We start from the raw sequence: 26,485 nt of genomic DNA, 5'->3' as shown, positions 1-26,485 counted from the left end.
ATTACAATTGACTTATGATTATCCATCGCAAGTATCATTGTCTCATAGCCAATTACAATTGACTTATGGATTATCCACCACAGGTAACATAATCTCCTAGAAAAACAAAATAATCATGCTAACATATAATGAGCGAGTCTTCTTTCCTCGAAGGAATATTCAATCTCTTGGACTGGTGGAGTCATGTCACAACCAAAAGGAGCTGATGACAGAACTGGAGTCATGGCCATACTCATCAAAACTGATGAAGGAACAGGAGTCAATGTCATACTCATAGGAACTGATACGGTTGAAGGTGTTGCAGGGATAGGAATTGGCATCGCCTTTGGAGTTATATTCTCTAAATCAGCCGCAGTCATTGCCTTGCAGGGACTAGTGAAGGGCAGTGTTTTCTGTGTGCTAGGTCCATTTGCAGCATTTGCCACATTTGCTTTTGACGATACATTAGATGAGATGGAAGCAAAAGGTTGTCTTGTCAGAGGGGATTCTATGCCTTGAGCACTAGCAACACCAAGTGAATGTTTTTGTACAGGAATGCCAGCAATATCCAGTCCTCTTCGAGCTGCACACAGGGAAAAAAGAAGAAAAAACACTCATTAGAGTTCTAAACCCATATGTTACACCAGAATGTGTATGTATGAGTTATATAGAAACATCAAGGAAATAGGTAAGCCAGATATATCAGCTGTGTGACTATGATTTCATCCTTCAAATATTATACAGAAAGAAAATGCACGATAATATCCTTGATTCCTCATATATCCTTAACAGCCAATAATATACACAAAGAAAATGCATGATAATATTTCATAATATCCTTGATTCCTCATATATCCTTAATAGCCAATAATATACACAAAGAAAATGCATGATAATATTTCATAATATCCTTGATTCCTCATATATCCGTAACAGCTAATATTTCATAACAAACATAAACAGATATCCAATTCATCATCTCTTATTATAACTAATGAGGAATCTGCAACCACAAAAGTAGAGTTTGAACAAACTACCTGGTGATAAACAGGAAGCACCATCATCCAAGTAACTTTGTTTCTCAAATTGAAGCACTTTGTCGGTCTTTCTCGTGGCACGTGAATTAGTAGCTTTTGAATCAGGTTTTGGAGTCTGAAGCATTGCTCCACCAAGAGAAACTCTTCTACTAGCTGCACCTCAACAATCATCATCTCTTATTATTACTGTTATTAAGTGAGGAATTTGCAACCAAGAAAGTATAACCAAAAGTATAGTTTGAACAAACTACCTGATGATAAACATGAAGCACCATCATCCAAGTAACTTTGTTGCTCAAATTGATGCACTTTGTCAGTCTTTCTCATGGCACGTGAATTAGTAGCTTTTGAATCAGGTTTTGGAGTCTGAAGCATTGCTCCTCCAGGAGAGACTCTTCTACTAGCTGCACCTCCGGTTGACATCCTAGATCCCTTCTTTACACTCTGGGGCTTGGAAGGGCTTGGTTTTGATCCATATAGTGCCTCCTGTTCCGCTATCATTTGTCCCTGAAGCTTCTTCAGGTCCTGCCAACACAAAAGTACCATTTTAACAAGTTTTGGAGAAATTACACAAAACATCTATTTGTTGAAAGAGTATATAAATTAATAAAATGTTGCCTGGATTACAAAACCCAATGTCTGAGACAATACTAGGGTTTTGTAACCAGAATTCATTTGGAATGCCTATTTAGATGAAATAAGAGGACTATACCCGCTGCCTGCGGCGTTCTTGTTCTTTCTCTTCCCGTAATATATTGTACTCTTCAATCATTGAGAGTAGACGCATCTAAAAAACCAAAAACAGGCTGAATCATTTTGAAGCAGATTTACTTGTCCCAACCAAACAACAGACAATTAATAAATTAAAAAAGTCCAAACTTCAGTACGAGACTTAACAGAAATCTCAGAGAGAAAACTTACCCCATCATATGTGAACTCCACACCTCTTTCCTTTTCCCATGCTATAGTTTTTGAAGTCAACACATCTACCATTGCTATATACAAAAAGGGAGACATGTCACAACTATACGCAAATATTGTCAATTATCCCATTCTTGCTTTTGAAATTCACAAGCAAAGTAAGAATATTAAAAATTATCACTTCACCATATAAAATCAATTCAGACTAAAACTGCACTATAATGTAATCCATGAAACCTTGTGCACGCAGGTTCATGATTCAGTTTGATGAATTATATCATTGAATCGTGACATATGCATAACAGTTATTAAGATTTATGAATACCTGGAATTTTGTTAACCAACCCACGAGCTTTCTCAGCTCGCTTGAGAGTAAGATGAGCACCTCTTCCAGCATTATATCGATTATCATCCTGGAAGATGAACAAAATTAAGAGTGAGCATATTTGCAAGTATGACCGAAAAATGGAAGTCAAAATCGAGAATACAAACAACTAACCCTGTTGTATTCCTCAAGCCAAGACTCTTCATCACATGCTGCCAGCCATTTCTCAACCTTTTCAAGAATGTCTTTTCGACCCAAAGCTTCCTCTTTAACTTGGGCAACCTGACGCTCAAACTGTTCGAGCACACAAGCAGGGTCCACAGCTCCTGCATGAAGGAACAGCCAAACGTTGATATGTGCAAAGGAAATAATTGCAATCTGTTTCCAGAAATACCTTACTAATCAAAATAGATAGAATGTTACCAGATTCTATTGCTTCAACAGCATATTCAATTGCACCATCTGTTTCTGGAACCAAATGAGTTTTTTGACAAATCTCCTCCAGCTCGGTTCTCTTCTTTAGTACAAGCTCCTTCATTTTGCTGGATTTTAATTCTTCTAACCTAGATACTTCCACCTCCACCTGAATGATATTAATATTTCTCCATTAATTATGAACCAAATATACTCCATATTATAGTCAAGTAACTTGAGTTTTAACTTACACAATTGATAAAGTCGGCGGACAAGGTGTTTGGTTCAGTTATTTCATCTTCTGATGCAGCTATATTACATGCAACATTCTGAAACATTTGTTGCTCTTTAATAGGTGTATCCATCAAGTTCCAGAGCTCCAACATTGTTGTTGCAAGATCTTGGAGCTGCCAAACATAAATGATTTACAACTATCAACTAAAGGAAAGAACACAATTCAAAATATAAAGTGGCAGAATGTTTTTTAAGTCATTGTTTACCTTCTGCATTCTCTGTAATTTAATTTCTCGTAGTTGTTGTGTAGCAACAGCGAGTTTCTGGATTGTATCATTGTTAACACTCGTAGGTCCTTCTATATCTCCCAAACTGCGATGAATTCCCAGAACTGTCTGCATAAAGTCAAACCCGAGCACTGAACAAAGAGAATTTAATGTGTACAGGTGCTCCTGAACATTCTTTAGGCGATCACTCTGCATTAAAAGAACGAACAACCAAAATTAGTAATCAGTCATAGTGGTATAGAATGCAAAAAATTGAAACAGGAAAAATGATAGAAGAATTAAATTATTCACCTTTTCACTTTGAAGTGCATTTAGTTGTCTGTGCAATTCTTCAAGTTTTCTCATGGATAAATCAGTTTCATCTACAATGGAAGGAACATACTCTTTGGGGCCATAAATCTCAATTGAGATGTTTTCAATCTGCTCTTGAACTTCTATAAATTGATTTCTGCGCTCAAACTTCTGCTTTTTCATCTCCTCCAAATATGGAAGAACCTGTGCATGCTCTTCCTTTAGGCTTCCAGCATTTTGATCGGACTACAAAAAGAGAAAGGTACATAGTACAAATCCAATTGGTATTCTAACTTGATAACATGTTTTCTTGGCAGAAAAAAGACACAAGAAAGTCGCAAATTATGCATTATTAATGATGGTGACCATATCAAACGTGACGACTATGACTGATTACTAATTTTGGTCTCCATTCTTCTAGCACCATATTCAAGTATCAAGGACACACAGACAAAAGCAAAAATGAGCAAATTAATGCTGTTACTAAAATGTCTAACCTGTCTAATGTGTACTGGTCGCTCTCCCATTGCGGAACAGATGCCTGCAAGTTCTGCCTCACAATGAGCAATTGCCTGCTTTAGTTGAGCTCTAGACCGATTCGCCTGATCTACCTTCCTTCTGTACACTTCAAGACACTGTTGTTCAAGCTCAAACAGCATCCTGTCTCTGTCAGGCTCAGCCTCACCAATTTCGTCCCATATTGTCTAATAAATCAATTGAAACAAACAATAATAAATACACAAAGTCGTACAACATGGTTTTCAGTCATAAATTATCTTTTTTTTTGGCAGAATGTTCACAAAAAATAATTGCAGTAAAACTTAATGGGTACCTGAAGTTCATAGAGAAGTGATCCACACGTTGTTTCAGCTTGCTGGATTGTATCATTGCTAACACTTGTAGGTCCTTCTATGTCTCCCAAACTGCGATGAATTCCCAGAACTGTCTGCTGAAAGTCAAACCCGAGCACTGAACAAAGAGAATTTAATGTGTACAGGTGGTGCTCCTGAACCTTCTTTAGGAGATCACTCTGCATTAAAAGAACGAACAACCATAATTAGTAAGTAGTCATAGTGGCATAGAATGCAAAAATTGTTAAGTTGATAAAACAGGAAAAATTATGGATAGAAGTAAAATATTGACCTTTTCACTTTGAAGTGCATTTAGTTGTGTGTGTAATTCTTAGACACAAGAAAATCGCAAATTATGCATTAATGATGGTGAGTTGGTGACCATATCAAACGTGACCTTGATTTGGAGCTTATAACTACCGTGAGAAACAATGTTCTCTGATAATTTGATTTCAGAAATAGACCAATGTACATCGGTATTCCAATGTCTCCATGTATAACATAACGTCCAAACGATCGTGTGTGATGTGAATGAGGGTAGCAGTCTTCTCAGAAAGCAATTTTATAAAAAGAAAAACTGTGATCTTTACCTCATCAAATTATTATTTTCAAATTAATTTCTTCTACCTCCATATGCAAGTAACAAACACACACACACAGACAAAAACGAGCAAATTAATGCTGTTACTACAATATCTAACCTGTCTAATGTGTACTGGTCGCTCTCCCATTGCAGAACAGATGGCTGCAAGTTCTGTCTCCCATTCAGCAATCGCCTGCCTCTGATTTGCCTTATCTACCTTCCTTCTGTCTCTGTCAAGCTCAGCCTCGCCAACTTCGTCCCATATTGTCTAATAAATAAGTTGAAACAAACTATAATAAAAACAACTCAAAGTCGTACAACATGGTTTTCATTCATAAATCGTCACATTTTTGCGGAATGTTCAGAAAAGTTATTGCAGTAAAACTTAATGAAATTACAAAATTGTTACCTTTGAAATTCCTCCTCCGATATTACCAGAATTTACTGTGATTTTTGTGATCCCCCAAAAACATAAGAATAAGTCTTGTTTTGCTTCGACTCTCCCGTATCCACCGTTCGACCACTTACTTCCCGTAGAATTTCTTATCGTGTAGTAAGTAACCAACTTATTTTGGATCCATTTTCTGCCGTAACCTACTATCACTAAAAAATGTATGCTTGTTTGAACGACGCCTTGTTTATTTTTAACCGTGGGGTATTTCACCCCCCCTCCTCTAAATACAAAGTCCTACATACAATTTCAAAAAATAATCAAAAACAATAAAAATCTAATATATGTAAATAATATAAATTACCTTTCTCAAGTCTTCTAACACCGGCTTCCATTCCATTGCGCAAATCACCGGTCCTTCCTCTCTAAGATACTTAAAAACATGCTCAAAGTATAGCTCCTTCCATTCATCAACTTTAACAACTATCCCCACAGTGTTGGCCGGTCTACACCAGAACTCTGTATCCCCATGGTGTTGTCTTGGTTTTTCCCAATAGTTGAGATATGGACAATGTCGTTCTAATACACAACCAAATTGTTTCACAAAATCCAACGTAACTGGCATAAATGCACCTGCGTCTTCAAATCTTTCCGCTAGTATTAGATGATTGTAGAGGTGTTGCTTCGACAATCGTATTCGCTTGTTACTGCGTTCATATAGCATCACTTCGAGAACGCAGCATGCCGCGAAGGCGAAACAGGAATTGCATTCACCCTGGTTCTCGATGGGGTTACAGTGTCTTATCCATAAGGGAAAATCTCTTTCCCTGAGTCTTTGGCTCTCAGACCGCTTAAAACGTTTCCTTCTGAAAAAGGAATAAAAATTAAAAATACACGATTGAAAGAAACAAATCGATAACAAACCACCAATTTCCAAACATTCATAATAAGCAAAATATTCAAAATCAAAATTGCTAAACCAAAATAAAAAACCAAATATCAATCATACTACATTATTCCAAAGGAACAAATCCATAACAAACAACCAATTTACAAACTATCATAATAAGAAAAAATATTCAAAAACAAAATTCCTAAACTAAAATCAATCTCAGAATAAAAAACCAAAAATATGCAAATCAATCGAAAGAAATAACAATAACAACATGAACACAAAAATGCAAAAACAAAATTGACCTCCGTCTGCGTGCCATTCCAAAGAAATTTGAACTTCAATAATCGATCACCTGGTAAGAAACCCTAGAGAAAGAGGAAAAGAAAAATTAGAAACATAAGAGAAGAATCAGAACCAAAATTGACGTCATCAAAGAAATCCAAACGAATTTCAGGCAACAATTTAAGCTTATCTGAACTTAAGGATGATGAAAAATGAAAATTGTGATGAAAGAACACTTACTTACTATTGACTCCGATCTTAGTGAAGCTCCGTTTAGAGAAACGTGAATGTGAGAGAAATGTTGAAGGTCTTGGTGAAGTGATGAAATTGAATCTGAATGAAGTGAGAAATTGAATCTTAGTTGAAGGTCTTGGTGAATTGAGAAATAAAATTTAGAAACATAAGAGAAGAATCAGAACAACATTGACGTGATCTAAAAAATCCAAACGAATTTCAGGCAACACTGAACTTAAGGATGATGAAAAATGAAAATCGTGATGAAAGAACACTTACTTACTATTGACTCCGATCTTAGTGAAGCTCCATTTAGAGAAACGTGAATGTGAGAGAAATGTTGAAGGTCTTGGTGAAGTGATGAAATTGAATCTGAATGAAGTGATGAAATTGAATCTGTTGAAGGTCTTGGTGAATTGAGAAATTGAATCTGAATGAAGTGATGAAAAGCGTGTGCGTATTTGGTTAGTTACGATTCAAAACTGAGAGAAATGTTGAAGGTCTTTGTGAATTAGAAATTGAATCTGAATGAAGTGATGAAAAGCGTGTGCGTATTTGGTTAGTTACGATTCGAAACTGAGAGAAATGTTAAAGGTCTTTGTGAATTGAGAAATTGAATCTGAATGAAGTGATGAAAAGCGTGTGCGTAATAGAAACTGTGGAAACAAAAAGGCGGGAATAGAGAGAGAGCTAAACGTCCTTCAGTGTATAGTGTTAGCTTGGTGCGTATTGCGCCTAATATTTGTGCGCGTGGACGATTATATCCCTGCATTTCAATTACTACCGGTTAGAGCTGTAAAAAGGGCCTTAAGGGGCCGGCCCTTTAAGGGGCGGACCCACTTATTCCTGATTATTAATTTTATTTAAATTTTAAACACAATTTTTTTAGGGTGCCGATCGTGGACAGTGCTGATTGAAGAAAAAGAGAATAAGTTCACGACACTAGAAAAATTGTTTAAAATTTAAATAAAATTAATAATCAGGAATAAGTGGGTCCGCCCCTTAAAGGGCCGGCCCCTTAAGGCCCTTTTTACAGCTCTATGTGTATGTGATTTGGTTCGGTTTTGAAAAATTAATCCGAAATCTGATCCGATCCAGCGGTTTTCACAAAAGGACATCCAAACACATCAAAAAATATTTGGTTTTTTGCGGTTTTCGGTATTTTTGGATCAATTTGCGGTTTTTTTTATTGGTTTGGATTTGATACCCTTAGTTATGACCACTTTCATAGTAAAATTTTCTGAAAAAAGAACGGGACAACAACAGAAAAAGTTGTTGAAATAGGACTCCATATGAAACCTATTTGGATCGCAACTTTCGAATCTAGGACAGTTTGGATTGCATCTTCCGAAGTTCATTTTCGTGATTCACAAATTCGTTAATTTCTAGAATCATTTTCAATTATTCAATTTATTAAGGAAGTGGCCTTTTTTTTTCCAAAATTTTTTAGGTTTCGAAAGTTACAATCCGAAAACGCTCCGTTTTGGAATGTAACTTCTGAAGTGTGTTCTTATTCGGATCCGAAGTGCGTGAGATGTTTTGTGTTTGAGCAGGGCCGGTTTTGGGTCAGGGCAAGCAGGGCCCGAGTCCAGGGCTTCCAATTTTTTGGGGTCTCAATATTTTTTTTCAGGCCCAACATGTAAACAGTAGTTAAGTAGTTTTTACGCTAAATTCTATCACAAAATGAAGAGTGCATCTGTGGTTGGTGATTGAGATGTTTTGAGTTCACTACCAAGGGATGGTTGGTTCAACTCCCACTCATGGTGCATTTTTTTTATTTTAATCCATTTAAAATGAACATTTCAATGTCTTTTCTATAAATAAAATCACTCATGACATTTTCTTTATGTTAGTCACACGTAGGGATGACAACGAGCGTCCATGTGTGCGGGTTTGACACTTACCAAACTCACACCCGAAATCATCACCCAAACCCAAAGGTTGTTCGGGTGGCAAAACAACACCCACGCCCACACCCATTGGGTTCGGGTTTTTTCCACCCAAACTCAAATCCGCAACACATTTGAAAATAATTTGCAAATTTAAGAAATTAAATTCCAACATAGACTTTGAATTAAATTACAACTAAAATTAAGGTCTTCCAAGGAAATTTAAACATAGACTTTCAAGAAATTACAACATAGACTTTCAAGAAATTAAATTACAACTAAAATTTAAGGTCTTCCAAGAAAATTGAGGGAGACTATGGGGGTAATTAGGTAATTATAAAATATTTCGGGTGGATGTATGAGTTTCGGGTGTGGGTTTGACTGATACCAAACCCACACCCATATTATCGGGTGTCACCCGAACCCAAACCCAGTCAAATCGGGTTTCGCCCGTTGACTTGGGTTTGAGTTCGGGTGGGTCTCTCGGGTTCGGGTTTTTTTTGCCATCCCTAGTTACACGGATAAATGATTACTTTTTATGTTGGGCTTCGGCTCTCTTTTGTGTCAATAAATAAATGATGTTTTGCGAACTGAGCTCGTCTTGCGGCCAGTTTCATTATTAATAAAATTTAGCCGTTTAAAAAAAATGATTTTTATTTTTTTTTTATTAGGGGTCCATTTTTATTATTTGTCCCGGGCCTCCAAAATCTCGGAGCCGGCCCTGTGTTTGAGGACGAAACAAAGAGTGGAAGACTCAAGTTAGGTATATAAGAAATAGAGGAAGCAATTCATGATTCCTTTACCATAAATTGAAGTCATGGATGCAATTCATGATTACTTCACCATGGATTGAATTCATGGAAGCAATCAAACATTCCTTCACCATGATTTGAATTCACGAAATCCTCTTTCCAATTCCTTAATTTTCACATATTTGTACTTTGGTGCAGCAATTAATCCAATGGTTCAGTCGAGTGAAGTCGGCGGCGATCTGTCTTCTCTATGAATGGCAAACTGAACTTTTGCTTTGCTTAGATAAATGTTGTTTCAGTTGTTGTTGTTGTTTATTGCAGTTTTACTCTGTTTCCCTTTAGTCTAGCGGTTTGCCGTTTCCAGGTATTGTGCCTAGTTTTTTATGAGTTTTTTCTTTGTAGTTTTGTAGTCGATAACTACTACTTGTAATTGCAGTATTGTTCTTGAAAATGTAATCTAATTTCGGAAGGTATATACCAAAACAAAGTTCATTTCGTATTGTGCAATCCAAACCCCAAAATAAGGGGTATTTTGGAATTTTTGGGGGGTCCTGGTGCAACAACGGGGACTTAAAGAGCAAGTATCTGTTTTTATTCAGACAAAAACAACGTATTTGGGCTAAACATTTTGTCTAGTAACAAAATTTCGGATATACGTTTAGCACCTACAACATTTACTCATACACCTTCCTTCCATTTTTTTTCCATTTTCTTACACTCATCAATTGCTTGTGGTAGGTCCGTCAAAAAAAAAAAACTACTTGTGGTAGGTTTATTTTTTAATAAATAATTAAAGACTTGTTCAAACTTAATTTATTTATTTATTCTTTAGTAAATATACAATTTCATTTGTACCCTTATTAACTAAGATCAAATAATTCATTTTAATGTTAGTGCATTAATTAGAGAGACATATTTCTCATGTTACTCTAGAGTTAGTTTTGGAATAAAATCATTAATAAAAAGAATAATTTCTTTGATTATGTGATTTTTTCAAAATATTCCTTATAAAAAAGACCGAAAGAAATATTAGCTGAGCAATTTTCCGTGTTTCCTAATCCTACGTCATTTTGTCTTCATATTTTATGGAGTAAAGAATTAACAAGTGTTTGAAAATGTTTACTTCATTTATGAGAAGAAAAGAAGTTTACCTATGATATACTTTTAAATTTCTTTTGTAATTAAAAAGTAAAAAAGCTTTACGCAAAAAAAAAAAAAAAGCTCAACTTTATTTCAAACAAGTACACTATTATTTTGTCTTAAAAAAAAAAGTACTATTATTTGAATAATAACCATCAAACAACTACTAATTATAATCTCTTGTTTGGTGTATTATGTACTTCTTTTCTTAATCGGTTTAACTTAATTTTGCTTCTTTATTAAGCAATGAACTGCTCTGCTCAACTACGTATTATGATTAAACATTGTAACCGAATTCAGAAGATAGAGTATGGCCTTTGTGGTGTAAAAAAATATACAGTATACTCCTAGAATTAATAAAATCCGTCTCATATTAACTTGAAACATTTGAATATGCTCTTTTAATTATAACCATTTTGCATTGCATTGTTGTCTTTATGTTATGTTTTTGAGATTTTTGGATTTTAAAATTTAGATTTAAAGAAGTGAAGAAAGAAAGGAAAATGAGGAATATGACACATCTATATATGATTTATTTCAATATTAAACTGTCATGTGTGTTATTTTTCTAATCGAACTTGTTAAAAATGTTAAGAGTGCAAACATAATATAACTTATAAGACCAATTCAAAAAAAAAAAAAAACTTAAAAGACTAATCCAAGAAAAAAAAATTAAACTTAAAGGACCACAAACGTAATTTTGTCAAAATTAAAAGGATCCTTTATTTTAGGACAAATAATTATACAAATAAATCACTTATTATGAGACAAATTATACTCTATTGTATTTATGTGATCTTTGACTTTTTTTTTCGTGAATAGTAAAAAATATTGATATTTCACCAAATAATAAAAAATATTGATAGCTTAACCAATATGTATAATTTAATATTGATAGCATAACTAATATTGATAATATATTGCATCAGAGCATTGCTGTTATTAAATTAATTAATCGTTTTTTATTGAACAATACTCTTTATATATTATATTATTTTTTCTTATAAATTGGTAATATTAATAAATAAAAAGTTATATATATAAAACTAGACCATTACCTGTGCGATGCACGGGTGTGATGCGATTGTTTTTATTTTACAATTGCATAAAACTGAAATATTAAATATTATCAAAATAATAATAATAAAATAGAGAATCCGAAATTCAAAAGATTTATTTTCTAAGGAGAAGTGGTGTGGCATTGTAAGTGAGCGGTTAAATGAAGAAATATTATTGATTTAAGGATTATGGTTTACTTTACATGAGTAACAGAATAACTATATAAAATTTATATATATAGGAGTAATATGATATATCTCCGCACAACATATAAATCTATTTCAAAACACACAAATGATTGGATGAAAAGAGATGTGGCAAAATCCAAGTCACACAATTGGCATATAAATAGTGACAGAATTAGAAAAACTCAAATAAAACAAATAAAATTAAATGGTATATACCTTTTAAAAATATTCCAAAGGGACATATGTGAAGAGCATCAACCTCATAGTTCAGTTCTTTTGAGTAAGAGATGATAACCCAAAGCCTAAAATAAAAAATTATAAAAATAAGTATATCAATAAAAAATGAATAAATAAAAAAGTAAAGGAAAGTAAAACAACTATTACATAATTCAATTAAAAATAAAGTATATATTACAACAAATCATGGTTTTAAAAAATAACATAAGTATTTATACCTGATGCACAAAAGATGAAGAGGCAAGATAATGAAAAGAGAAATTGCACATATAAGATATGAAAAAATCTATTCTCACATTCAACCGAAAAAACAAATGGTAATCTTGTTAAGCACATGATTGAACATCAAGGGATGAAAATATTTGTTTCTAACATTCGTAATGGTTAGTTAGGAAAATATGAATAGGATACAACTTAAAACAATTGCAACCTATATATTAAAATATTGGTAGAAGAGTCCAAAGGATGAAAATTGAATGGTGACTTAAGAGATGAAAAATATATTACCGGGAGTTACAAAGTTAATTAGTGTGTATTTTTGTGTTCTCCTTATTATTATTATAATATAGTAAGCAAAAGTTATTATATTCGCCAAAAAAAGTAAAGGCTTGAGTGAGTGTATATTAAAAAACCATAAGTATATAAATGTAGAATATGAAAAATATAGAGATGATGATAATAATAATAATAATAATAATAATAATATAAGTAGAAATGATGTGGCATTGTAGAGTGATTTAATTGGATTTAAATAGATGATGTGACTAAATGAAACAATTTGATTGGTCTAAGTGGATTAGGGTTAGGAGAACTATTTAGGAATTATATATATAGATAGATATAGATATAAAAAAGTTAGGTCCACTTAGAAAAGTAATACATAATACATATATAAAAAATTTGCAAATAATCTTAAGATAGGTAGGTCGTATATAAAATAGACAAAAGAGATTAATAAAAAAACGTATTTATCAATTTTTATCAACTCGTTTATCTCTTATATTTATGATCGAAGAAAGTATTTCAAATGTATCTATCTAAATAAATAAAGTATTGACAAGGTAATGTGAAAAGAAGAAAGAAAGAAAGAAAAGAAGCGCTAACGGTAGCATTTCCGAGGTACTCTTTAAGCATTATATTTAAAGAAATTATTATGCTAAATAAGTGTGATTTTTCACATATTTGTTTGTTTTGGTGTTCTTTGTTGTCTCGTCTTTATGCGATGTATTTTGTTGTCTCATTTTTGTGATGTGTATTTTGTTTTCCCGTCTTAATACGGTGTTAATTTGTTTCAAGTTGAAGGATTATTTTCGATCAAGTGCAAAATTCATTCAATGTCGACTTTTGTGTCATTAGCGGTACAAATATGGAGGCATGAACATTCACATTTCAATATAATCATATTCGTATGCTTATGTAATTTGCCATTTTATGCTATTAACATGGATGCTGTGAGTTTGTTTGCAGATTCATCCTTTTTGGTTTTAGCGAATTTGAATTTGTATCGCATCGATGTACTCTATGTCTCTATCAATTTGAAATGAATGAATATCATTTATTTTTACTAAAAAAAACATTTTAAATTTCAAGGTGTTAACTTCACAAATTTTCACAAAAATTTTTTAAAAATTTACTATTTAAGATGTTTAAAAATATTCCGGACACATTAGTTAACATTTTCAAAAAAAAAAAAAAGAAAAAAGAAAGAGTATTGATGAGGTGATAATAATAAAGAAACTTGTAACACTATACTATTTCCCACTTAGGTAATCAGCCCCATCAACTTCCCATCCTCCAATACAGACCATACTGCAAATGGTAGTGTACCAAATATCCTTTTGGCAAACTCCAATTTGACACTCAAACCTCCACTGACTTAAATTCCTTTTCCCATAATCTATTCTATAACAATAACAAGAAAACATTCCCAAAATATTCCTAAGATACAATACAATATATCAAAAAACATTTCAGGTCACCAAATCAAACCACATATGCAAAATCAATCACGCCAAGAAAAGAAACATAATCAATAGTCATGCACATTCACTCCATATAACTAACATAAATCAATCATCACCAAAACATAACCAACACTTTCAAAACATCATGCATTTTCACATTCCCTATCTTTTCAACACCATGACCAAACAAACCAATCTAAACCTCACCTCCTCCTCTTCCCCCTCCTCCGCTTTCGCGGCCATTAATTTCAACTTTAACATGATATATTCGCTCGGTCTCTACCTTTTACATGACATCCAAATTCTAGAAATTCTCTTCGCGATTACCATCTTCTTAGTCATTCATTCTCTTAGACAAAAAAACCATCATGGCCTACCTATTTGGCCTATTCTCGGCATGTTACCGTCTTTAGTCACCGGTCTAAGGACCAACTTGTATGAATGGATCACCGACATTCTTAACAAACAAAACGGGACCTTTAGATTTAAAGGTCCTAGTTTTAGCAGCCTCAACTGCATAGTCACTTCTGATCCTCGAAACCTCGAACATCTTCTCAAAACCAAATTCATTAACTTCCCTAAAGGAACTTACTTCAGAAACATGGTTAGAGACTTACTTGGAGATGGTATATTCAGTGCAGATGACGAAATATGGCAGAAACAAAGAAAAACAGCGAGTATCGAGTTTCATTCAACAAAGTTCAGAAATTTAACAACTGATTCTTTATTTGAGCTTGTTCATTCAAGGCTTTTACCTGTTTTAGATGAATCAGTTGATAAAAAAGTTGTTATTGATCTTCAAGACATTCTTTTAAGGTTAACTTTTGATAATGTTTGTATGATAGCTTTTGGTGTTGATCCTGGTTGTTTGAGTCAAAAACTTCCCGAGATACCATTCGCGAAAGCCTTCGAAGATGCAACAGAAATGACCGTGCTTCGTTTCGTTATGCCTACGTGTGTTTGGAAGTTCATGAGACTTCTTAACTTCGGCACAGAAAGAAAACTCAAGAAATCAATTAAAGGGGTTGATGAGTTTGCTGAGAATGTCATAAAGACTAGAAAAAAAGAACTGTCTTTGGAATTTGAGAATAAGAAGCAAAGATCTGATTTGTTAACTGTTTTTATGAAGATGAAAGATGAGAATGGAAGTGCTTATTCTGATAAGTTCTTGAGAGATATATGTGTGAATTTTATATTGGCTGGTAGAGACACTTCTTCTGTGGCTTTGAGTTGGTTTTTTTGGTTGCTTGATAAGAATCATGAAGTGGAAGAGAAGATATTAGAAGAGATATGCAGAGTTGTGAGTCAGAGAAATGATATGAAGAATGAAGAGTTTGGAAATTCATTGATTTTTAGGCCTGAAGAGATTAAAAAAATGGATTATTTGCATGCTTGTTTGTCTGAAACTCTCAGATTATACCCTTCTGTTCCTGTTGATCACAAGGAGGTAATTTTCAATTTTTGCCACATTCATTCTTTTTTCATCCATATAGTATGTCATTTTACTATTGATTTCAATTTTCATTACTTGGTCTCTAGTATTTTTTACTTGTACAGACTAATCTAATTCGGGAATCAATCATGGCATTATGTAGTTCCAGCCTCATGTCGATCGCAGTTGCGGAGAATAATACCGTATAGATCTTTCAATTTTAGTTCTATAAACTTTGCATTTTATAAAATAAAAAAAAAAGGTGTTTTAATTAAATACTCCAAAGTGGATTAGTTGATAGAGCTAAAATTATTCTTTGTCAACCGCTGCTTACCTAACCAATCTTCTGTCACAATCACTTCTTGTATTAAATCAAGGCACAGGTGATAAAATTAAATAATCATAAAAATTGAAATTTCTTAATTTTTTGAAACTATGCAAGAAGACCTATGACTCAACTTTCAATAGATTGGAAAACAAAACATCAACACTACTAGTAATAGTAGAATAATTTGACATTTCAAAGTCATATTAAATGCACCTAGAAGCTCTAGATTAGAAGCATGCAACTTGCAACTACTAACAGCATGTGTTTAATTGTGTTTTTTTTAGGTAGTTGAGGATGATACATTTCCAGATGGAACAGTACTAAAAAAAGGTACAAAAGTGGTGTATGCAATTTATGCAATGGGAAGAATGGAAAGCATATGGGGAAAAGATTGTAGAGAATTTAAGCCAGAAAGATGGTTAAAAGATGGACACTTTATGAGTGAATCTGCTTACAAATTCACAGCATTTAATGGTGGACCAAGGTTATGCTTAGGCAAAGATTTTGCATATTATCAGATGAAATATGTTGCTGCTAGTATCATATATAGATATCATGTGAAGGTTGTTGAGAATCATCCTGTGGAGCCAAAGATTGCATTAACTATGTACATGAAGCATGGAATTAAAGTTAATCTCTATAAGAGGGATGCTGCAGAAATTCAAAAATAGTTGGATTTGATCGATGGCTAAAACGAATTGATAATGATGCTATTATTTTTTACTTTTGTTTTTTGTTTACTCTTTGGAATATTATAAAGGTCTTTATATCATTAGAGATGTTTGAAGCTTCTTAGTTGTTAGTTCATGGTGATACAGAAACATATATGATTGAGTCAGTATAACACTTGGAATTAAAGCCTAAATAAGGATGGGATTTGGATCCTCGCCAGTTTGGTTTAGTGCAATCTCAGCAACTTGTCCTAGTCTACCATATGCACGCAACATCATTGATCGGTGGATGAGCAATTGAGATTAGTGCATGATGAAAAACATGAAAGAGATGACAAGACATGATCCATTTTCATATGTTCAACGTTGATTGGACATTTGGGAATGAAGTTTACGAGTGGAGATAATGTCCATTTTTTAAAAGAAATAGATTTTGGTATATAGATGTATAATTAATGTCACAATTATTAAAAATGTGTGTTTTTGTATTGTTTATTTATTTTTATACACAAAAACTATGTATTAATGGATATTTTAAAAAAATAAAATTACTGGAAATTTGTAACATGCTTGTTTCTTTCTTTTACATCAAGGAGGACATAACCCCCAAAAAAGAGAAATTACGGGTGTGTTTGTTTCGGGGATTAAAATTATAATCCTAGGATTATTATTCCTTGGAATATTATTGCTGGGAATATTATTCCTATCAATATGTTTGGTAAATAAATAAAGTTCTTTGGAACATTTTTAAAATAAATTCAATTAATATTTTAAAATATTAAAATAAAAAAATAAATGAGTTAAAAATAATGGGAGAGTGGGGAGTTATGGGTGGTTACCTCTTATTCCCATGTGAATGTAAGATTCCCACCATTTAACATGAGAATAAAAAGTGGGAAAGTCATGTGTAATTTATATTCCAAGGAATAAAAAGTTCCTAGGCATAATTTTTTAAAACTTGAAACAAACATAGGAATTAAAGATTCCCAAAGTCACATTCCTGAAAATAACTTTATAATCCATGAAACAAACACCCCCAAGGGAATCAACCGAGGGATAATATATCCCAAACCATCATAAATAAATGCCTAATTTTGTTTGATATTTTTCGTTTATTTCTTTTGGTTTGTTTAAATATTTTCGTTTATTTCTTATTCCAATTATTTATTTTTTTGAGAAATTGTTCCAATCATGTTATTTTGCACTATTTCATTATATTTTAAGTTTACCTAGGTGAAGAATGATTTAATATTTTTTTTATTATATAGACGAAATGACAAAATAAGTTATTGATTATTAAGTTAGTCCAACCATTAATTTTACTAAACACTATAAATTGAATTAGCAAGCTTATTGACTATAAACTACCTTATAATTTATTCGTTATGAACTCATCGATAAACTTGTTTATCAACTATCCACTATTTCATTTTTACAAAACAAAACCATAATAGTTTGCAGTCCGTAAATTTCCCAAAAAATAGAGAAAAAATAATTGAAACAAATATATAAAATTAAAAAAGAGAGCTTAGTTAGAAACTAAATAATTTGAGCGATTAGCATTTTTTTTTATTTATAAAGTGCACGTGTTTTTTTTTTCTTTCCTTATTGGTAGAGATTTGGTTTTAATTACTACTCTATTAATTAGTTGTAATTATTTCATAAATTAATTATTAATTATTTGTAATTATGTGATTGGTTGTGCCTAATCATTAATGCTTAAGTGAGGACTCATCTAAGAATTTCTCACATATATAAGAAATTATAAGATAAATTCAATGATAATATTGTGTATTTGCATTTTATGGGCTATTTTTTTTTTTGAGTTAAACTTTTTGCCTCATCTATTTTCACATTTATTTATTTAAATTTTGATCTTAACTAATGCATTTTTCATAATAAAAAAATTGCGACTTTTGCGTAAAAAAATAGGCGAGTTTTAGTGCTCTGTTTTGGTACAAAAATACGAGTTTTAGTGATATTTTGTTATTAAATTCAATTTTAGTGCTCTATTTTGATACAAAAACTATGATTTTTAAGTAGGAAACCATTTTCCGAGATCAAATTCACAACAAATGTATAAATAGAGTTTATAAAGTTAAATTAAAAAAATTGATCATTTTGTGAGTTTAATAAAATAGAGAGATGAAAAGTAAAATTAAACGAATAATATAATAATAATATAATAATGTAAAAAAAATTAGAGGAAAGAGTGACTCCTGCTAATTCTTTTTCTAACTTTTTCCATACCAAATTAGCTATTCATCCACCACATCACATTAACGTGGGTGGTGGGTGTAGTGGAACTACTTGACAAAATACACAATTGGTATTAGAAGACTGTGTAAAATTATTTATTTTACATGGGCTGTACATGTCCTATTTTCTGTAAAAATATTTTTAAAATAATTAAAATCACAATTAATAAATTAAAATACTAAAAAACTATTATTTTATTTTATTTTATTTTACCTGATAAAAAATCAATCAATATAGGAAAAGGGAAAAAAGCACTCTGGTCTGGTGTGGTGTAACAGTTTCACAATTTTGGAAAGACAAGCCCTAATCACAAAAAAATCCCAATCTCGCTGAAAACTGCGACAAACCAAACCACCATGAGAAACCTCTTTGGAACCACAAGATCATTGGCGACCAAATTATTATTCAACACAAAAAAACCTCAATTCACACCATCATCATCATCATCATGCACAATTCGACCATACCAAACTATTCCAATGGTGATTGAAACCTCTTCTAGAGGTGAAAGAGCCTATGATATCTTCTCTCGTCTTCTCAAAGAACGAATCATTTGCATCAATGGACCTATCTCTGATGATACTGCTCATGTTGTTGTTGCTCAGCTTCTCTTTCTTGAATCTGAAAACCCTTCCAAGCCGATTAATATGTATCTCAATTCCCCTGGTGGCGCTGTTACTGCAGGTAGGTTTACCCATTACCGTTTTATTGTTTTTTATGTGTCTTTAATTGCTTATATTCACTTAAAATCTCGTTTTTTTTATGACCCATTTTGTTATAACATAATAATAATCCGTTAATTATCAATGGCTTCATGTGTAAATCCTGTGTTTTTTTGCTGTTAAATATGTGTGGTGTTCTTGTCCTGAGATTTAGTTTGGACCCTGTTTGGATAAACAATTTAATTAAGCTGTGGAAAGTCCCACATTTGATGAGATTTAAGCTGAAAATGTGTTTGTTTCAAAAAAAAAAAAACTGAAAATGTGTTTATAAGTAAGAGACGTCTCTTAAATTACAAGCCAGTTTTGTACGGTTGAGTTAGGCCTATCCAAAATTTCGAGAAACCACTTGCCATGTAAGTGGTTATTTATTTGTACATTTAAAGAAATTCTAAGAAAGTGCTTATCATGTTAGTGGTTAATAAATAGTCAGCTGTTAAGTGGATTGCATAATTGGGGCTTGATAATGTTATCTTTGAGCTCAATTTAAAGACTTTTTTTTTTTTGTATTAACCCTCTGGTTCCATGAGGAAGGGAGCCCCGGCAATTTAGAGTTCGGCCACGAGTTAAGTAAAGTCTGGCCAAGAATTGTTCCAACCAGGAAACAAACTCGGATTCTCCCAAACGATTTGTCCTAGGGGAAGCTCATTGACCACTTGAATCCAATGTCTTGGTTATTTAAAGACCATTGTTGATAGTTTCAAAATTTGTTCTCATGATTTATCATACTTTAGTTTTATTATTAGATATTGCATTTCTTGGTTTTCCCATTATTGTCCAAACTTGCTTGTCGAGTTTTCTAGGAAGCAAGCTAATATGATAGATCATAAGCTAGCTAGGAAAGCTATATATGAGTTAAGCTTGTTTCTGTCAAAAAAAAAAAAACAGAAACTTTTTTATAAAACATTAGCGTGCACAAGCATCACATGATAACTATGACATCCCAACTATGTTGGCACCCCATAATCATCACCTATCATTTGCAGCACCCTAAAAAATTTATTAAAAAGAAAGAAAAAAGAAACAAACTTGGGGGGACTAGACCAAAACCCAAGGAAACAAAAATACAAGGAACCTGCCACTGCCTCATTAAAAACCTTTCCTTGGAAAACCCCAAGGGATAAAACCAAGGATAAGGGAAAAAGAGTGCAATGGATTTAATGAAATCTAAAAGACGGAAGACCCATTAAATTACTAATATAATCTCCTTGAACACTAGGCGGAACATTATCCCACCAATAAAAACCATCAACATTGATGCCTAAAGCAGCCATTTTATCTGCACAACAGTTCCCTTCACGATAAATGTGTGTCACTCTAAAATGCATGGTTTTAGTCAACTCCAAGCAGAAAAAAAAAAAAAAAAAAAAAAACAGAAACTATTTTTATAAGATATCATAGAGATCATATCAAAATTAACTGAAAACAAATGATCGACATGTATTGCGTTGTTTCTTCAAGATCACTTAGACACTCACAGGTGCTTATGGTAGTAGATAAACCCAAATAAATATTCGCAAGTAAATCCAAATGCAACCCTGGTGTTATGAGTTATGAATCTTTTGGATGAATAGTGTTTATACTTTATATACAAGTTAATTATGAATGAATAACTGATTGAGTAATTTTATTATAACTACCGAATGCCGACATCTGCCAGCTAACAAATTGTTGAGTTGGACCGTGGTCCTAACAATTGGTGTCACTGGTTGCAATTTGTGTAGGGCTTGCAATTTATGATACTATGCAGTACATTCGGTCTCCAATAAACACAATCTGTTTGGGTCAGGCTGCGTCTATGGCTTCTCTTCTGTTGAGTGCGGGTGCCAAAGGTCAGAGGCGTTCTCTTCCAAATGCAACAGTCATGATTCACCAGCCCTCTGGTGGATACAGTGGCCAGGCAAAGGATATTGCAATTCATACTAAGCAGATTGTTCGAGTCTGGGATGCATTGAATGAGTTGTATGTCAAGCACACTGGCCAGCCACTTGATGTTATTCAGAAGAATATGGACAGGGATTATTTTATGACTGCTGAAGAGGCAAAGGAGTTTGGGATTATTGACGAGGTTATTGATCAGAGACCTATGACTTTGGTTTCTGACGCTGTTGCTGATGAAGGCAAAGATAAAGGTTCAAATTAGAATTTGAGGGTAAGGTTTCTTTGAGGAATCCTTGCTTTATTTAAATGTCTGCCTTTAGGCATTAGTTGCAGTTGGTATAATTTTATCAATTGGACAGAATCTTTGTAAGTTTCGGCTATTAGATTTTACCATTAAGCTTCAGTCTTTGCGCTCAATTCAGTTTTATTGGCATTTTTTTGTCACACAGATTTTGAGCTTTAATTACCCTTATCTTTAAGTTGCTAATTATCCATAATAATATCAGATGATGGTTTCGGAACGTTTCTAATAGCATATCTAATTGCTAAATTATCTGTGTGAAAAGTAAAGCGTTGATATATTTTGTGTGTGATACTTGAGTCTCTTTCAGTTCCTAGTGTTTTGAATACTTCTGCTATGTCATCAGTTATTTTGTTTGAAAATTTAGCATACCCTTCTATCCTATGACTAGGAATCATCATAAGAGATTGAGAAGAATGGTTTGATAATCAAATATGTTAATACTTAATTGCCATGTTTGCAAATGGATTATGTTTTTGCGTCTTTTTTTGAATATGCTGCTTTTAAAGCAGATGATTGATTTGGTAAAAATAATAATATCCATTCATGATAAATTGACAAGATGTATTTGTTTATGATAATAATTTGTGGCTTCATGTAATCAACTCTACATATGATATAATTTCTAAACTTGTGTTAAATTGTTAATGTTATTATTTATGAAAATTTGTGATTTGGTTTCTAAAACTACTTGAAGGCTAGGATAAGAAAATAGGAATTTAAGCCAGGGTCAACTTGCCATTTGGGCTATGGCCTTTGCTCACTGTCTGATTCCAATTCAGACTGAATCAGACAGAAAATTTGGACAATATATCAAACCTTCATGATTTGGAAATGCATTATTTTTTGGGTGATAAATTTGAAACTAGTAGTGATTAGAAGGGCACAAAGTAGAACTGTTTGGTGTTATGATGTTAATAGCATGCTTTAGCGCCGCTATAGAGGTATAGTATAGCAGCGACGGCGACCCCCCTCTCCGCTATGCCAGAGGGCCGCAAATAGCGGCGTGATAGCAGTTCTATAGTGTTCTTCGGCCGCTATTATCTTTTGGTGGGGGGAAATTTGCTGAAAAACCTAATTTGGGAAATTATTTCATTAAGTTGGGGTATTTTGGTCTTCTTCACACCCCTTTGAGTGCCCTAATTTCTCAAAATGACGTGATAAATGTCCATTGTGCCATTTCCTTCTTCAAGTTCATTGCTCTGCTCTGTTTCTTCTTCCTCCTTATCGCTCTGCTCAAAAGGTTATTTTAAACCTACTGGTGACAACCTTGATATAGGTTGACAGTGGAATTCTTATAAAGACAAGAACAAGAAAACAATTGTTTGCGATTTTTGTTCTCACCCTTCAACTGGATTAATAACAAGAGCAAAAAATCATCTGTTGGAGATAAGGAGATAAGGGGATAAGGGGAGAACTTGATGTAATGTATTTAGTCTTCATTTATAACCTATTTTGATGGGAATGTCCCTTTAATATTGTGTTTTTTCTTCTTCTATTTAGTATTTATGTTGTTGGAATTTATGTTTACTTTGTACATGGTTTTTTAGTCTTTACAATAGCGGTCATCCTGCTCCCCGCTATACTGCCAACATTTTTGGGGGTCGCTATCTAAGAATAACAACATAGGTTTGGTGCATGTTCCTCTACTAAGTTTAGTTCCCTTCACAACATTTTTCATTTTGATAGTGACATGTTTGCATGAAATAAAAGTAGCTAGTTTTCTGAATTAATATGGTTTATCTTTTGGTACAGAGTAATGTGGTTGATTGATTGCTAAACTACATACATTATGGAACCTGAGGAATATAATATGGGATAGAATACAAGGTTTGTTTACTTTGAGAAAAATTTTCTATTTTCATTTTTTGATTTCACTTTTAAAATGTTTTTAGTGTTTCCTGCACAAAACTTTAAAAACAGGAAACTAATTGAAAACAAAGTGACAATTTTGTCACAAAATGAAAACAGAAATCGTTTTCTCTAACAAGATTGAGATGTTGACCTCTCAATGTCTGGTTGGAAATCCTGCATTTTGAACATGTTTTGAATGTTTTGCTGTTGGTTTATCTTTCGAATAAAACAGATCATAAAGTATGCCTTGGAGACATTGCAAATGAAGTTTTCTTTTCTGTTACCAAAGCCATGTTAAATTTTAGAAATATATATTCTTCCACAGCTTGACATTTTTCGAAATTACATTTTGATACCTTCTAGCTTTTTTTTTTTTTTTTTTTTGACAAAGAGAAACTTAATGCATTTCATTATTCAAAATATTGTGAATACAAGGAGGTATCAAATCATAAACATAACGATTAGTCTTAGAATAGACGACCGCCCTTGCTAAGGTATGAACAAGAGTACTATTCGCTTGTCGCTTGACAAACTTTACCTCAAAGTTAGGATATAGTAATAACAAAGATTGAATACTAGAAATTATAGAACGGGATTCCGAGACTCCAACGTTCCTAGAATGAATTGCATCAACCACTACTTTTGAATCACATTCAAAAATGACTTGGCTGAAGCCTCTTTGGATTATTTCACACATCGCTTCTTTAATCGCCAATGCCTCCCCTTCAATGATGTTGAGCTTTTCATAGAGAATGTTTGAGCTTGCAAGAATAAATTGTGCATTGCTCCCTCGAATGCACCAACCACATGCACATTCATTATTAAAAAAGCTAGCATCTACATTACATTTAAGATTACCATGTAATGGTGGTTGCCATGTTAAATTTGTAACCTCATGAGCCTGCTGTTCCATTTCCCTGCCAACTGCGTATATGGTATGCCATTCCTCCCAATGATGTTGTGCTTGGAAGCCTACTTGTCTAGCATTTATTCTTTGTTCATTCCATACCAAGTTATTCCTATTCTTCCATATGGTCCAAATGAGAATTGCCATCCTACCACTTTCATTAGCACAAACATGGAAAATCAGTTTTTCCATTCTATCAAATAATTGCAATCTGGAGTGAATAACATGTCCAAGACCCATCACATTCCAAGTATCTTTGCTACATTCACATTCAAAAAATAGGTGCCATTCATCCTCAATATTTTCTAAGCATAGTGGACATTCTAGAGTGCAATTAACATAATGATTTGGTAAACTACCCTTGTCGGTAAGCAATCCTTACGAATGCGCCACAACAAATGTTTTGCTTTTTGTGGCGCTTTAATTTTCCATAACATCCCCCAAGGCTCTCGTGTGCTGTCTTGCCTCCATTCCTCTTTTTTCTTCATAATCTTTTTGTATCCGGATCGAGCCGAGTAAACGCCATTCCTTTCTTCTTTCCAAATAATCTTGCCACTGCAACTGCATCAAGTAATGGGACTGCCATTATATTTTTCGCTTCAGCCTCAAGGAACAAAGAAGCGATCTTGCTTTCATCCCATTGCTTTTGATTTGGTAACATTAGTTGCTGCACTTTCATGTTATGTAAATTGCTGAGCAGTGAGCACTAACCCAACTATTATTACCATTTCTCCACCGTGGTTCATACATCGCATTTATATTACTACCATCCCCTATCACCCATTGACACCCTTCCATCAACACTTGTCTAGATTTCCATATACTCCTCCAAACATAACTTGGATTATTACCGAGAGAAGCATCAAATAGATAAGTTGAAGGAAAATACCTTGCTTTGAAAATTCAGGACACTAGCGCGTGAGGCTTTGATATGAAGTTCCACCTTTGTTTCGCCACCATCGCCAAATTGAATACTTGAAAGTCACGAAATCCTAGTCCTCCTTTATCCTTTGATAGCGCCATTCTCTCCCAAGCCAACCATTTTATTCCTTTGTTGTTATTACTCCCTCCCCACCAAAAGACATTCAACATCCTTTCTATCTCCTTGATCAAGGTGTCCGGTAAGAGGTAAATGCTGCTCATTACATAGGTTGGAATAGCTTGCAAAACAGATTTGACCATTACCTCTTTGCCGGCTTTAGATAAAGGTGGACACCTCCATGAATTGATTTTTTTCTTCCAATACCTTTTAGCTTTTTAAAACTCTCCTTCTACGCTCTTCTCTGCTAGCGTCTCTATCCCCATCCCTCTCATTTTCCGCTCCTAATCTTTATCTCCTTTCATGTATTGCATCATAGTTTCTTAGTTGTGAGATTTGTTGAGTAGCATCCAATATCATAATCAAGATGTTGAAGGTCAAACTGCACCCTTACAAATTTAGAATGGTATGGAAGTTTGGCCAGATTTTGGAATACTCTCTTATCATTGACATTAGCGTGCAAGTGCATGCACAATTCTGAAACAATGGTGTATTGTTTTTTGGGGGACAAATTCAAAGAGGTGAACGATTTTATTGGAAGATTTGCTCAAAAGCTATCTTTAGATCTTGTGTGGCGTAGTGAAACTTAGAGCAACTCCAACAACAATCGTTAGGGTATGTTTGGGAGGTTGAGTTTAGAGGGGGAATTTTTTTTTTGGCATTAGCGCTCTGGTTTTCAGGGAAAGAGGTCCTTGTAATCCAGAGTTTGGTTGCGAGATTATGAAACTGGTAAGAGAAAAATTTTGGAAGGCTAAATTTATATTTTAATATTTTAAAAAAATCGAAGGAATAAGATAAATGATCATCTAATATTTTAGTTACTCTCAATTCATTTTTAAAAATATTTAATTGTGTTTTTAATTTTGTTTTTTTTTTTATAAAAAAAGTAAATTCAAGGCCAGTCCAATTAGCCATTAAAAAAAAGGCCGGTCCAATTGGTGTAGATGCCTAAGCAAAAAAGGCAATTTCTTTTATCACCCTACACATTTTCTCGCGCACCCTACAAAATTATCAAAATACCCCTATTCATTATCCGCTACTTAATTAGCGGACGTTATATAAAAATGAGAAAATTTCATGTTAGGAGGATGTTTTTTTTCTTCTTCTTGAAATTCTCATTTTTATAATGTCCGCTACTTAG

General features: G+C 33.3%; 3 protein-coding genes across 4 annotated transcripts; 2 read left to right on the top strand and 1 right to left on the bottom strand.

Moving 5' to 3' along the window:
* Window positions 1–113: 113 nt before the first annotated feature.
* Window positions 114–5,070, bottom strand: LOC123914828 (65-kDa microtubule-associated protein 3-like). Its single transcript, XM_045965997.1, has 13 exons — window positions 5,041–5,070; window positions 4,321–4,518; window positions 3,986–4,192; window positions 3,489–3,734; window positions 3,177–3,386; window positions 2,928–3,083; window positions 2,686–2,845; window positions 2,437–2,588; window positions 2,263–2,350; window positions 1,938–2,011; window positions 1,729–1,803; window positions 1,268–1,541; window positions 114–562 (listed from the first exon to the last, which is right to left on the bottom strand). Exons 1-13 carry the CDS (start codon window positions 5,068–5,070, stop codon window positions 114–116), a joined length of 2,319 nt encoding a protein of 772 aa, XP_045821953.1.
* Window positions 5,071–13,802: 8,732 nt separating this feature from the next.
* Window positions 13,803–16,848, top strand: LOC123917752 (cytochrome P450 86B1-like). Its single transcript, XM_045969574.1, has 2 exons — window positions 13,803–15,400; window positions 15,998–16,848. The coding sequence occupies exons 1-2, from the start codon at window positions 14,099–14,101 to the stop codon at window positions 16,382–16,384; spliced, it is 1,689 nt and encodes a 562-aa protein (XP_045825530.1). The 5' UTR covers window positions 13,803–14,098; the 3' UTR covers window positions 16,385–16,848.
* A 2,030-nt stretch (window positions 16,849–18,878) lies between these two features.
* LOC123917751 (ATP-dependent Clp protease proteolytic subunit 2, mitochondrial) lies at window positions 18,879–23,641 on the top strand. Of its 2 annotated transcripts, XM_045969572.1 has the most exons (3): window positions 18,887–19,327; window positions 21,087–21,514; window positions 23,300–23,641. In XM_045969572.1, the coding sequence occupies exons 1-2, from the start codon at window positions 19,000–19,002 to the stop codon at window positions 21,503–21,505; spliced, it is 747 nt and encodes a 248-aa protein (XP_045825528.1). In that variant the 5' UTR covers window positions 18,887–18,999; the 3' UTR covers window positions 21,506–21,514; window positions 23,300–23,641. The 2 variants fall into 2 exon arrangements, with proteins under 2 accessions (XP_045825529.1, XP_045825528.1); XM_045969573.1 differs by lacking the exon at window positions 23,300–23,641 and having other exon boundaries at window positions 18,879–19,327; window positions 21,087–21,764.
* Window positions 23,642–26,485: the final 2,844 nt, after the last annotated feature.

Source organism: Trifolium pratense, linkage group LG3 (assembly GCF_020283565.1).
Source record: "Trifolium pratense cultivar HEN17-A07 linkage group LG3, ARS_RC_1.1, whole genome shotgun sequence".
NCBI lineage: Eukaryota > Viridiplantae > Streptophyta > Magnoliopsida > Fabales > Fabaceae > Trifolium > Trifolium pratense.
The sequence above is the reverse complement of the archived record's forward strand: the minus strand, read 5'-3'. Positions and strand labels throughout refer to the sequence as shown.

What these genes read in the sequence shown, in the direction of transcription:
- LOC123914828 (XM_045965997.1), bottom strand. Translation starts at nt 5,070, where the DNA reads ATGGGAGAGCGACCAGTACACATTAGACAG. An exon ending in GACCAGTACACATTAGACAG is followed by an intron (nt 3,735 to 3,985) that starts GTTAGACATTTT and finishes CTCTTTTTGTAG; the next exon opens with TCCGATCAAAATGCTGGAAG. An exon ending in AATTACAGAGAATGCAGAAG is followed by an intron (nt 3,084 to 3,176) that starts GTAAACAATGAC and finishes TATGTTTGGCAG; the next exon opens with CTCCAAGATCTTGCAACAAC.
- LOC123917751 (XM_045969572.1), top strand. Translation starts at nt 19,000, where the DNA reads ATGAGAAACCTCTTTGGAACCACAAGATCATTGGCGACCAAATTATTA. An exon ending in TGGTGGCGCTGTTACTGCAG is followed by an intron (nt 19,328 to 21,086) that starts GTAGGTTTACCC and finishes CAATTTGTGTAG; the next exon opens with GGCTTGCAATTTATGATACT.
- LOC123917752 (XM_045969574.1), top strand. Translation starts at nt 14,099, where the DNA reads ATGCATTTTCACATTCCCTATCTTTTCAACACCATGACCAAACAAACC. An exon ending in TTCCTGTTGATCACAAGGAG is followed by an intron (nt 15,401 to 15,997) that starts GTAATTTTCAAT and finishes TGTTTTTTTTAG; the next exon opens with GTAGTTGAGGATGATACATT.